General features: G+C 45.7%; 1 protein-coding gene across 1 annotated transcript; it reads left to right on the top strand.

Moving 5' to 3' along the window:
* Positions 1-2,198: 2,198 nt before the first annotated feature.
* Positions 2,199-5,842, top strand: LOC308380619 (uncharacterized protein; the record flags this gene model as incomplete). The annotated part of the gene is made up of 5 exons (XM_080858027.1): positions 2,199-2,582; positions 3,442-3,517; positions 3,814-3,892; positions 4,800-4,992; positions 5,246-5,842. 5 exons carry the CDS (start codon positions 2,199-2,201, stop codon positions 5,840-5,842), a joined length of 1,329 nt encoding a protein of 442 aa, XP_080714153.1.
* Between the last annotated feature and the right edge of the window lie 8,615 nt (positions 5,843-14,457).

The raw sequence follows: 14,457 nt of genomic DNA on the forward strand, positions 1-14,457 counted from the left end.
TGACAGCGCTTCTGTCAAAACAACACCCAATAAGCGTAGCTGTCTGGATGGCTCTAAATTGGGCACGTGTATCCATGCACATGTTGACGCTTGTAAGGGAGGGGAGAAAAAAAGAGGCAACGGCGTAGTGGAGAGAAAATCCAGTGAACGAACAGCGAGCCCTCAGCGTAGACTGGCGGAACGGATAAGCCAGACACCGCGTGCATGCCAGTAGACTCCAGGTGCAGCTAGGAGGTCGGAGGGACAGGAAAAGTGTTATCGGGCTAGTTTTTGGTGGGCATTTCCAGGTGAGTAGTGGAACTCGCTGGCTTCATCATTACGATGACATTTCTTTGCACTAATAAAACGACACAAAAGTAGTAGGGCCGAGTGAGGCTGCGTTGTATCTATAAGTGTAAAGAGGATGAGCTGCTCGTCTGATCGGCCTCGGTTCTGTTCCAATGTAAAAATATCTGAACTGTGTATTGCCCTTCGTGAGTGTAATTCGTAAAGAAATGTTGAGCTAACGCCTATGGTCAACTGAGTTTTTGAAATGTAAGTAAATTTCGGAGTGTATGCGTGCAACCATTTTAATAAGATGGCACACGACTGCTAATATGTGAAACGAAAAAGATGTCAAGGGCGTGTTTCAGAACGGCATTACTTTGCTGTGCTAGGCGTATTTACTAATAACAGTTTTAAGAGTTTAGGACAGAACGTTTTAAAAATGAAGCCAAGCTATACCACAAGGATTTACACTTATCGTTCACATAGGCCTACATATCTATATCTATAGAATAATATCTATGTTTTAACAAATGCATGTCTGGGCAACTCGGGACATCCACCCTTGACATACTTTGTCTGAAGTGAAATTTGGAAACATGGGGTTGCATGAGGAAATGATGACTTGTGTGTGTGTGTGTGTTTGTGGACCTATGGAATCTTCTGTGACATGACCTCAGTGAACTATACTCCCTTCCCCCGTCAACTCACAGAAAAAAGGGATACATATACCCTATAAGTGTGTGTGTGAGAAAAACGAACTCAGTGACCTGGTTGTGTGTGTGTGTGTGTGTGTGTGTTTGACTAAGGGGGGGAAGGGGTTGAGGGGCGTGGACTTGACATATAGGAAGAAAAACAGAGAGGGTGATGTGAGGGAAGCTGAGTGTAGTGAGATGAAGTGAGAGGAGAGAGAAGGAGAAGGGGAGGGAGGAGTAGAGAGGGGGAGCAGTGAGAAAGCGAGTGAAGGGGGGAGGTGGGTGCTGGTGAGTGGTTTAAGGTGGGGGATGGGGATGGAGAGACTGGGAGACTGGGAGGGGATTGACTCGATGTGTGAACGAGTGCCAGAGGAGAGAGAAAGCGAGAGAGGGAGAGAGAGAGAGAGAGAGAAAAAGAAAGGAGGAGGAGGTGCAGGGAGGAGAGAAAGGGAAGGAGGAGGTGAGAGCGAGAGCGCTAAAGAGGGAGTAAGAGGAGAGTTTTGTGCAGGCAGTGACTTCTGGTAAGACTAGTGAAACACCCCCCCCCTCCCCACACACACACACACACACGCGCGCGCGCATGCAAGTACACAGACACACAGACCATCACGTGAGCACACACACCCAAACACAGGCTCTTGTTGGGGTGTTGATGAAGGCTGCTATGCCTTTGGTTGAACCTCACCTCTCCACTCACATTCTCATACACACACTCACACTCACACTCACACTCACACTCACAGATGCACACACACTCTTGCCATTTGCTGCAGCTTACCAGCATATCCCATAAGTTATGCACCGTGCTGCCGCTTACACTGCTCTGAACCACTCACATACACACACACACACTACAGACACCACACACACACACACACGCACACACACACACACACACACGCACACACACGCACACACACACACACACACACACACACACTACTCACATACACAATACAAACACAAGCAGTATTTTGGTGCTGATATGGTCATAATGCTGGAAAAACAAAATAGGTTCACAAAAACAAGAACCTCCAGCACCCCAGTCAGTTGCTGTAAACAAAATATGAGGAAGTGGATACTGATTGTTTTCATATTACATGTCCCATGCTGACCATACTTCCATGCTGTTTGATACCCACCCAGTCCCACACCTAATGTATCCCTGTATCCCTCTCTCTTTTCCCAACTTTTGCTCATGAGTAACCCCTGCCTCTCCTTCTTTCCAAACCTGCAGAAATGCAGACAACAGGAAGGACTCCCTCCCCGCCCTCCCATGATTCGCTAAGCTCCAGTGACAGCTTCCTGTTCAGTGACAGTGACCCCGTGGAGGACGACAGCGATGTCTTCCTGTCGGAGGGCGATGCCAGCCGCGTCGTCCCCCCTTCCTCCCGCCCTGTCTACAGCGGTCTCCAGAGCGATGCCCTGGCCAGCCCGGGCTCACAGTGGGCCTGCGACGGCTTAAAGGGGCGCGAAAAGCTAGAGGTTGGCGTGCGGCGGCCGACGCCACTGTCCTTGTCCGTCTCGTCCTCCAGCACTTCAGGAGCGTGGAGTGCCTCGGAGAGCGAGGGACCCAGCGAGAAAGAGGGTCCCTCGCAGGGAGACCTGCTCTTCACTCGGAAGGTAGAGAACCACTGCAGCTTTGAACCGGAAATGCCACAGAAAACAGTATAAAAGACGTTGATAATGTTAGTGAGGGCAGGTTGTGTTTTGCGAGAGCAGTGTTCGGGATAGTGATGGTAATTTTGCTACCACAGACTTGGAGACTCAGTCAAAAGAGTGGTGTACAATATGGACACAAGCCTTTATTGTTTGGTGCACCCAGTGAGAGGGGAAGGTTTCACGTGCAGATCTACTAACTTCACGTACTACACAAGAAAAAGTCTATAAAGAATTTTAAGTATCCTCAAGTAAGAACCTTAAGCATATTCATTTTCCAACCAGGAGGCATATCTTTGCAAAGATGTAAAAGTGTGACAATCTTATCTTTGCAAATGACGTGAAAGAAAACAATCACTCCCCGACCATGCAGGCACTAGGGTGCTGAGGCAATAAACAGACATCAGACTCAAGATCAGGACGCATTCCTGCCAGTCTTGAAATAAAGTACATTCATATGTTGGACTAGTTCCTGTTTAACTGTACTTCTAGCTATAAGAGACAAGAGTAAAGGATGCATATGAATAATGATTCTGATTCCCAACTCTTTCAGTAGTTTTTCTCTGTGGTTGTTTTCCTCTGTCTTGCATTGGATATATTTCCATGCAGCTGGCTGAGCGTTCTGATCTGCCCTACGAGTTCTTCCTACTGCCTGCTAAATCTTTGCAGTTCACTGTTACTAAGGCAGTTATAATCTGCTCACTAACACAGGTTGCAGTTAATGATTCAATGCTTTTCCCTTCTCTTTCTCTCCCTCTCTCCCCCTCCCTCTGCCTCTGTCTCTCTTTCCCTCCCTCTCCCTTCCTCTCCATCTCTGTTTCAGTGTTTGGAGTTGCAGTGTTTTGTCAGGCCTATGCTGGAGCTTCTGCATGGTCTGAAGAATGGCCGTTTTGAACGAGGTGAGAGCAAACACCTTCTCTGTCTGTGTGTCTTTCGCTGTGAGAAAAACTTCTGCAGTAGACAAACAGGTTTAGTTTTTTTGTTTGGGATCATGCATTCTTCTAACATGAATGTCTGATCAAATGTAATCTGTGTGTGTGTGGGTGTGTGTGTGTGTGTGTGGCGGAGGGGGTGTAATGTGTGAGTGTTTGTGCCATGGTGTGTGTGGTGTATGTCTGTATGCATGTATGTAGATTAGGCTCAGACAACTGTCATTGCTGTTGGTAAACAATCTTATGTCATGTTTGATTGACAGGTCTGAGTAGTTTCCAGCAGAGCGTTGCCATGGATCGCATCCAGAGGATTGTGGGAGTGCTGCAAAAGCCTAGCAGCGGGTAAGAAACCTACAGGACTTCATCAGCTGTGTGTGTGTGTGTGTGTGTGTGTCTCCACATGAGAGTTTCTGCGTAATTCAGAAGTATGTTTTCAAGAGTGGCGTGTGTCTGGGTCATCTCTTCAAACGTGTGGGTTCAAGTGGATGCATGTGTTCGCTGATAAGAATGTGTTTATCTAGGGCTGAGTGTGTTATCACAGGAGTGGGATGTGTGTGTGTGTGTGTATGTGTGTGTGTGTGTGTGTGTGTGTGCGCGCACACACTCAGGGCTATTTGAGGACTCCCTTTAGCATCATAACCCTTAGTGAGCATCATGCCTGTGGGTTGTGTAAGAGCTGCTGAAGGGTTAGGGTGCTCTTATCTGTGTGTCTGTGTGTGTGTGTGTGTGTGTTCAGGGTGTTTTCTGTTTGGCGTGTCAGCCTATTTACCTGCGTGTCTTTCAAATATTTGTCTGGTCATCATTCGGCCTAATTTTCCTCTCCTTCCCTCTCCCTCACTCTCTATTGTCACGATATCTCTTCTTCTACATCTTTTGTTCTCTTTTCATCTCTCCATCCACCTCCTCCTCTCTCGCTATCACCCTTAAAACTCTCCATCTCTCTTTTCTCTTTCTCTCGCCCTCTCACACCCTTTTTCCATCTTTCTCTCCCTCTGTAACATCTCTTACTCTCTCCATAAACGTTTCTGTCTTGTCGTTTCCTTTTAATCTGAGGATGTAGAACTTGTGGTTTTAATTCAGTAGATCGTTCGTAGTACATGCTGTAAAGTTGAATTTGTTTTAATATTGTAATAATATGAAGGAATTGAGTCTCAAAAACATCTCTTTTTCCTCTTTTCCATTCCCCCCTCTCTCTCTCTCTCTCTCTCTCTCTCTCTCTCTCTCTCTCTCTCTGTCACCGCCTGTCTAGGGAGAAGTATCTGAACACGCTGCTGCAGGTGGAGATGATGCTGAAGCTGTGGTTTCCTCAGGTGTCCTCGCAGGCGTCATCTGCCCCTCCAGCCTCCACCGCCCCTCAGGCAGCCCCCAGCTCAGCCTCCAGCCCCGCACCCAACAGCACACTGCCCCACAAGCACAAGGACCAGTTACACATACCTGTCAAGGTAACACAGACACAGACACAGACACAGACACAGACACAGACACAGACACAGACACAGACACAGACACAGACACAGACACAGAGTTGATCATCTATATTCAGAACAGTTTTACATAATTCTAGTTCTAGTCAAGTTTTAATTCTTATGCCATGTGTAGTCTGTGTATAAGATGTCTTTTTTTTTTCCCTTGTTATTCTTCTGCATGTTTTCCCCTCTAACTCTCTTCCCTTTTCTGTTCTGTTCCTCATCACAGAAGCGTCGCCTTAGCTGGTCAGACACCGACTCCTCCACACCTCCTCCCGTCCTCTGTAAGCGCTTCCAGGTCAAAGGTGCTCTGGGTCTGAGCTTGGAGGGAGAGAGCAGCTCGCAGTCCCAGAGAGCGCCTGAAACCCAGAGCGGGCCAGACCAGCACCGTGACGGGGAGCAGGGCTCCAGTCAGTCCAAGGAGGACGTGTCCGCCCCCCCGGCGCCTCACTGGTCAGAACCGAGCCTCACCTGGGTCCACGTGGCCCCCATCCTCTCGCCCCCCAAGCCCTGCGTCACCCATGAAGGGGGGGTGGCAGCAGCAGCAGGGCAGAAGGGTAGCTATTTGGTGATGGTGGCCTCCCCTCCAGCCAGTCTGGGCAGTCCAGCCATGCAGGACAGCTCTGTCTCCTCCACCACCCCCGTCCTTCAGTCCCTCAACCCAGTACTGCAGCCCTCGGGGGGGACCCCAAATCAGCCCGACACCCCTGCAAGCCGAAATGACTCACCTGTGCAGGGGAGGGTCCAGGCCACAACGCCACCAATCACAACGAGGCCTTTGAGCAGGGCGGAGCCAGTGACACGGCCTGGCCCTGTGCAGAGTTAAGGCCGATTCACATTTCTGCGTAGAATCTACGCCATTGGTGCGGCATAGCCTCATGCTCTACGCCGTAGCCTACACCGTAGCCTGACGACCAATCACGCCTCTATGAATTGTTGACCACTGTCTGACCACAAATGTTCTTAAAATGTTACGATTGCTGTCTCCCCTTTTCCAAACATCTCTGGTTTAACTTTGCTGACTACTTTGTGGAAAGTTGGCTTGCTATTGTAAGCTAACATGCTAACATTGGATAGTTGACTAGCAGACGCCTTGCAAATCACCTCAGACATAGTTTTTGTTTCAATAACATTGTAAATTGAGAATTGTACAGTGACTATTTCTCAGTAACTTAAAAAATGTAAGCAAAAAAACAAAAACAAACAAACACATCCGTCTATGGAGTTTGGTCCGCCATCTTTGTAATTTTTTTCCGACTAGCTTTACGTCGACTATGTATAAATGCTCACAGCGGTTATGTCACTTGTGTAGGCTACGGCGTAGGGTCTGCGGAGGCTCCACGTACGACCATAAATCAGCCTTGAGTGCACGACATGGAAGCACACACAGCTGAACTGAAGCACCCTGCACTAATGGTGGAGAGAGGAGGAGGAGGAGCGCAACGAGTGGGTGGAAGGAGTGAAAAGATGAATTGAGACTTTTGTTTTTATATTCGTTTGGACCTTTGGACATAAAATCCTATTGTCTGATGTCTAAAGGCCCGCTTAGTTTGAATTCGATGCAGATATTGACAGATACACGCACCACAATTTCAACTCAAACACAGATATGCTGTGGAATATCTTTTGGCAAAAAGAAAAATGATTGTCACTTGGGAAATGATGTTGCAGTGGAGTTTTGAGGTTGTGAATAATGGGGGTTGGAGCTTCTTTCTCACCATTACGAAGAAATTCAGTAATGGAGAAATGGTTTTAGTTAAAGGTGAAAAAGAGTGAAGAAAAATTATACTGATATCAAAAATGTGATCTTCACTGAGGTGGGCAGAATAGTGTTTACACACTTCTGTTCCCTTTGTATTGAAGCTTTTGTTGTGGGAGGAATAGGAGAAGGAGACTTGCTAAAGCAGGTCTGGCTATGCAGAAGAGCTGCATTAAGAATATAGACTGCATTAGTACCATCATAGGCAAATACCTCATCACAACTACTTTATAATGGGGCGTTTTGCTTTGTTTACATCTGATGTAATGTCCTTTACCAAAACGCCAGGCGCTGTGAAAGGTTTTGTCCGAGGAAAAACAGGTAAATGGTCAAAAGAGATATCTGAAAAGCATAGCCAATCAGAAAGAGATATGTGAATAGCATAGCCAATCAGAGAAGGGGGATGTGGCTGGTACAAAATGTAGACGACTGACTTGTCAACTGAGAATTAACAAATGTGATTATTATTATTTTTCATCAAATAATAGGACCTGGTGCAAAATAATAATATTGTATTATTTACTTCAAATTTAATTTAATTTAAAAATAATGGTAAGAAAATACATTTCATAGATTGGATTTTGAATCCCATTTTCCTCTAAAGTGGTCCTGGACTTTGTTAATCCTCAGTTGACATTGTTCTGGAGAGTTTCTGAGGAAGCAACATCTTAGTGACAGTACACACACTCAAACACCCGTTTACTCTCTTGCTTTCTCTCTTCTAACCAAGAACGAGCATACACGCGTACACACACACACACACACACACACAGTCAAACAGCAATATATAGATAAACATCACTGCACACAAATACATGAAATCTCATTCACCTACACACTTGCACTCTCACACAAGTGCACAAATCTACACGTAATTCTTGCCTCCTGCCAACACACACAAACAAACTCATTCATTCAGCCATGTTCAAATTCACCCACGTGCTCTCACACTCACTCTTAACACATTCATTATTTGTCACATACACCTTTGTACAGACATGCACACACAAACACACACACACATATACTGCCAGGGTGTCAGTTGAGGGTTAAGGTTTTGCACTCCATAAGTAGCAGACAGGCGTGGGGGCATTCCTGGCTCTTCAATGTTTATTTATTCATGTGGATATCTGCATTTATTTATGTATGTATTTATTTATTTGGCAGCTGCGTCTTTGGGGTCCAGAGACCCTCATCACACTGATTGGTACCGGTTCTGTCACAGCCCTTTTCCTTTTTTTACTCAAGTAGTGGAGACAGATTGAGATCTTTTGATTGGACGAGAACTGTGCCTTTATTACCAAATAGGATGTGTTTAAAAGCGTTTTATACTGTGTGATCGACTTGTGCGTTTGCATCCCAAACTATGGTATAGAACATGACAACTGAGTTATCAAGGCTTTGAAAAAAACTGATGCTGTATTTTTCATTACTGCTTCATCTCCTTTCTTTTGTATTGTCCATTTGAACACTCTATACCAGCAACCACTAGAAGAAAGTGCAAAGCCCTGTGTTGAAAACCATCACTGCTGAAGACCTGTACATTGATGTCAAAAGACTACTTAGATTGTTCAACATTGCATTGGCCCCATGTGTGAGCAGGAATATATTTTTGGTGTGATTTTTCATTGAAAGAGATTAATATTATTAAAACCCACTATATTTTATTGGAAGAATTTGACGCAGCAGGTATTTAAAACCTTTTTCTGATTGCCAGAGGAAACTTTAAAAAAGAGGACCAGAGAACTTGATGAGTAAACATTAAGGGAGATGATATTTGCACCGATTTCATGAGCTGCTAAACTGTATGAATTACTGAGATTCTGGTCACTATTGAAACATGAAAACATCTTTCACTCAGAAGTGAAGACCAAGCAGCACAGCGTCTATGTCACACAACACAGGAATGCAGACAGGGGGCTGTTCGCATTGCTTTCGTACCACTGTGTTGTCACGACACAGACCATTTGCACTCATTTGTTTGTGTTCGTTTTTTTTCATGTTTTCTACGGCTGATACCAAGACGAGTGGTCTAATGTTGCGTCTGGTTTATTTGAACTGACTTTTTTTATATTACAGTAGTGCCCCTAACCCGTCCCCCTCCCTCTAACGTCTTCTGTCCTCTCCTCTGTCCTTCTCTCCAGCTCTGCCCTCTCCTCTGGTGCCCGGCCCTACCTTCTCTCCTTCTTTTCCCCTCCGTCTGTAGTGAATTGTACTCTACTTTTTTTCAACAATGATGAAAGGAAGTCTTTTAATAAAAAGACTAATTTGATGATCAAAAATCTGACTCTGACATCTGTGTCTCTGCATTCTCCATGATGTTGATGTCTGCTTGTATGGCAGTGTGTTTTTGTCCAGGATGTTCATGAGTGCGTGTATGTGATAGCAGATGTGGAACTGCAGGGGTGCTGATTTAGTCACCATGAATTTGGGAAAGAACGAGAGAGCAGAGGAGAGTAGGGGAGATGGGTGGAGCAGATGAGAAGAGAGGGGGGAGACGGGTGGAGCGGATGGGGGGGGGGGGGCTGCAAGGGGAGATCTAATGTATTGACTTTAATCGGGTTGAGTTGTCCCAGCTGCTCTGTCAGACTGTGGCACCCCACCCCACCCCCCCAACTTGCCCATTTTATGTGCGTGTGTGTGGACATGCGAGAGTGTCAGGGCATGCTTATCGAGCTGTGTGTTTGTTTTGTTTGTGTGTGTGATTGTGCGTGGCTTTGTTTGACATTGGTTGCTGGGCTGTATTTTCATTGATGCACTTCTCTACAGGGAAACATTGATATTTCAAAACTAAAACTAAATATTTCTTATATATTATTCTTTTAAATATTTATTATATATTATTCTTTTAAATATTTATTATATATTATAATTCTTGCCTCTGGGGTCTTAAGCCTTCACAAGAGGTGCTAATAAATTTAGAAGCTTCAGTTCTCAATCTGCTATATGTTTTTACCAAATATCCTATACTGTCTCTATGGTGACATGTTTGTAAGATGACACACACTCTAGTATAATTAAAACATTTATCTTGGATAGATACAAATAGCCTTAATAAACCATTGCCAGCAACTGTATGTAAGAAATATCACTCAACGTTGATTTGATTTCTTACCTTATTTTGTATTATGTTATTTGGGCTCTGTATCGGTATTTTGAATTCAGGTAAACAACCTCAGACAAACACACACTGGTTCCTCCACTATTCCAACACACAATCTCACTAAAATAATGATCAAAGTGATTTTTGTTACACACACACACACACACACACACACACACACACACACTTGCACACACCCACCCGTTCTCATATACAAAAGAAGCACATGGACTATGCACTGAAGGTTGTGTGCTGCAAACACAGCCTTGGCATACTGTTTTCCAAGTCCATAAAAAAAATGCAGTGTTTATACACACACACACACACACACACACCCCTTGCGCCTGCGCAGTGACTGACTTGAGCACGCTGCCATTCAACAACAAAGCTTGCTTTACACACACGCACTCACTCATGCGCACTCTCTCCACACTCTTACACACACAGCCCTTCTCTCCCCCTCACACGGCCCCCCCTTGTATCCATGCAGTTTTGGGCAGAGAGCAGCACGTACCCCCTTTACTACTCCATCCAACCCCACTGCTCTTCCCGATGAAAACCAGGGGCACGAGGAGGAAGGAGGGGGAGGTGTGTCTGATGTGTGTATGCGCGTCCATGCGCATGGGTGTATGTGTGTCTGCCTGTGTTTTTTGTATATGTGCTCATTTAAGTATGTGTGTGTGTTCCAAGGACAAATAGTACAAATAGGATGACCTCAGTTTTTTTTAAAGGGGAGAATTGTAACAGTTTGTGTTAGTCGATGTGGGGGTTTGTGATGTGTGTGTGTGTTTCTCTCTCTCTCACTCTCTTTCTCTGTGTGATAACACTAATATGTTTTTATAAGTGAAGGAATTTCTCTGATGGTTATTATGTAATAGTAGCAAAACGTACTGTGTCAATTATTATTATCAACTATTCCTATGCATTACATTTTTTATTAATGTAAACATTCAACCGAGCATGTTATTTTATTATTAAAACAGAGCTAATATGTTAACTAATTCCTTTATTTGGAAAGCAAGAAAAGGCCGCTTTGGGGACATTTGCACGAGACACAGGCAGTGAGTGGGAGAGACAGAGTGAAGGAGAAACTAGACAGAGAGGAAGGAGCATCTAGCCAATATGCTTACTCACTCACCCTTCTCCGACCATGCCATTCTGCCATGCCTCTCTCCGGCTCTCCGGCTCTCTCTCTCTCTCTCTCTCTCTCTCTCTCTCTCTCTCTCTCTCTCTCTCTCTCTCTCTCTCTCACTGTTTCCTTCTATATCCCTCTCTTTCTCTCTCAGTCTCTCATCTCTCTCGCTCACTCTATCTCCCCGTCTCCAGCTCCCCTCCCCCTGCTGTGTGTATTCAGTGAGCTCCATTAGTACTCACGCACATATCTGCCCTCAGCCTCTCCCAAAACCCCAGCCCACATACAACTTCGGCTCGCATTCGGCTCTCATCTGGCCCAGACCTGGCAGAGATCTGGCACACCATAAAAACAATCAATTCAGAGTCAATATGATTTGTATTCCTCTTATGTGATGTAAACATAATTTAAAAAGCCATTGCAGCAATATCACAAAGTAATGGGAACAATTCTAGTTGAATTCTATGTTATTATGTCTCTAAATCAAGGCTCCTCTCACTGGAGTAATTCCTTGAGAACACGCCCCTTCTGGTGTCTTGGAATGTGTCCCTCTTCAAGAGAGATCTTACACACAGAGCCCACCGCACTACCTTAGAGCTACATCAGGTGAACACCCAGAGAGCCATCACAGCAGTAGTTTAGCTAGCATGTCAGCAGCATATTTCTTATCTGAAATAGGTGCCACTATCATCAATTGCCATGTAAATATCCCTTCCTCTTCTCACTCACAGTTTATACCTGCTCACCCCAACCCCACCCCCCATTGTGGGTGCATGACAGTAAAGTAAAAAACTTGCAGCCACAACCCCTCAGTGTCCCTTTTACAGACGAACATGTGTGTATACACACATACAAACACACACATGCACACACACACACACACACAATGTAAGCATGTGTGTTCTGCTGTTGCTGAGTTCTTGCACATCAGGGAACATGTAATGTAATCTTCAAATATTTTTCAAAGGTACTTTCATTGCATGTTTGGTGCGTTGGCAACTAAAGACCTAAACTCAAGCATCAATGTCAATTAAAGGATGAATATAAAGTGATGTAAGGACTTGATGATAGGAGGAGTTTGTCTGTGTGTGTGTGTGTGTGTGTGTGTGTGTGTGTGTGTGTGTGTGTGTGTGTGTGTGTGTGTGTCATTGTGTCAGAGCATGATGTCATGCATGAGGTTTGATTGACCCTGCAAGAGCTGTGTTCAGAAAGGATTTGGCTAGCTGGGGAGTTAGCTTTGGGTTACATGGCAGTGATCTTGTTGAGAAACCACATCTATCTGTGACACATCACTGCCTGCCCTCCTCAGTGTCTTGTGGATGAGCCACATGGGTCAGTGACTACTACTGGAGTGGTGTGCCCTCTGTCTTCATGTATGTCTACCCCACTATGGAGATGGGAGTGTTTGTGTGTGCGCACTCTGTGGATATGTTTGTGTGTGTGTGTGAGTGAGTGAGTAAGTGAGTGAGTGAGTGAGTGTGTGTGTGTGTGTGTGTGTGTGTGTGTGTGTGTGTGTGTGTGTGTGTGTGTGAGTGTGAGTGTGAGTGTGAGTGTCTGTGAGTGAGTGAGTGAGTGAGTGAGTGAGTGAGTGAGTGAGTGAGTGAGCAAGTGTGTGTGTCTGTGTGTCTGTGAGTGTGTCTGTGTGTCTGTGTGTCTGTGTGTGTGTTTGTGTGTGTGTGTGTTTGTGTGTCTGTGACTGTGTGTGTGTGTGTGTGTGTGTGTGTGTGTGTGTGTGTGTGTGTTTGTATGTGTGTGTGTGTGTGTGTGTGTGTGTGTGTGTGTGTGTGACTGTGTGTGTGTGTGTCTGGTGAAGGGTAGCGTCAGTCTGCTGGTGTTTGGTCTCCGGGCAGAAATGCTGCTCTGTTTCGTCATCCCCCTTCAGGATGAGGGTGAAGGTGAGGTGTCTGCCCCTGATTGTAGGAATGATTGCTTTCCTCCGCACCTTCTGGTAGCCATGGCTTTGGGACAGAGTTATGCCTGTGTGTGAGTTTGTACTTGTCTGTGCAAGTGTGAGTGTGAGTGTGTGTGTGTGTGTGTGTGTGTGTGTGTGTGTGTGTGTGCACGTGTGAGTGTGTGTGTGTGTGTGTGTGTGTGTGTGTGTGTGTTTCTCGTCCTCTGTCTCCTCTGCCAGTTAACTGCTCTGATCCCCATGTGGTGATACTCTACTACAGAGAGGATTGTGAATTATTGAAAGAGAGCGTAGAGAGGGAGGAGGGAGAGAGGCAGAGGGGGATGGAGAATGAAAGAGGAGATGAAAGAGATCATTTCTGTAGGTGAATATTTTGGTATGAGCGTGTGTGTTGATTGAGGATATGCAGAAAGCGGATCTATATATTTTTACAGCAAGATTGTGTGAGTGAGTATATGTATCAGAGGAAGGACTAGAGAGAGAAAAGATGAAAAATCATGCAGATTGTGAATATTCAAGTTTTTCTGTGTTCGCTTGACTGTGAGAAACATTGTTAAAGGTTGCGCATGTGTATGTCTAAGAGAGAGTTTCAGTCTGCCTGCCTGTGTGTTTGTGTGCGTGTGTGAGTGTGCGCGTGTGTTTAAGTAAGTGCTAGTGTGTGAGCTCAAAAACTGGAGTGCCCATGCAAATGAGAGCTCCTCTTCTATGCGCCCCCCCTCCTCCCTTGTGTAGTGTACCTCTTCTGTATGCATGGGGGGGGGGGGGGCACACCCTTCATGGCAGCCCCAATTTAGCCTGCCTGTTTGTGACAGCCAGTGCATGAAAGAGAGCGCGTGCCCACCACCCCTGCGCCCCCTTGCTCTTCACCCCTGCGCACCTCCACAGTGATTTACTGCTCTGTCGTACGCGCTCCGTCCCCATGGAACCCATCTGAAGAGACGCAACACAATGTAACCAATGAAAAAGCACCTAGCGGCAACCCATCCTGCAGCCCCTCAAATGAGGCTTTGGGGACTGGAGTAAGTCTGTAACTTAATGGAGGCTACTACACTGCTGAAGTCCTCTAAAGCTCAGCCAGCAACCATTTCCTTGAATGATGGCTGGGCAATGGCATGCAATGTGAATCTGTGTATGGAATGTATAGGATTGAGATGAGGTGGGTTGTAGCAAAGTGTCTGTGATGTATGGTATGGGATTGAGAGGCGGGGCGGGGGTATGGCAATGGTATTGGGCCGTGCTGATATTACGTAATGTACTGTATTCACATGCACGCATACACACACACCCACCCACCCACACACACCCACACACGTGTAGTGGAATATGGAGGAATTCTGCATGGGTGGATGTAAATGTGGAATGAGAGGGGAGGGGAATAGTTCAGCTGCAGGGAACTGTACACTACACATGCTTTTCCAATGTGTGTTATACACACACACACAGAGACACAGACACACATGCACACACACAGCACAAAACAGTACTGAAGAATTATTCTCTCTCCCTCTGTGTGTGTGTGTGTGTGTGTGTGTGTGTGT

This window comes from Sprattus sprattus, assembly GCF_963457725.1.
Source record: "Sprattus sprattus genome assembly, chromosome: 19".
Lineage (NCBI taxonomy): Eukaryota > Metazoa > Chordata > Actinopteri > Clupeiformes > Clupeidae > Sprattus > Sprattus sprattus.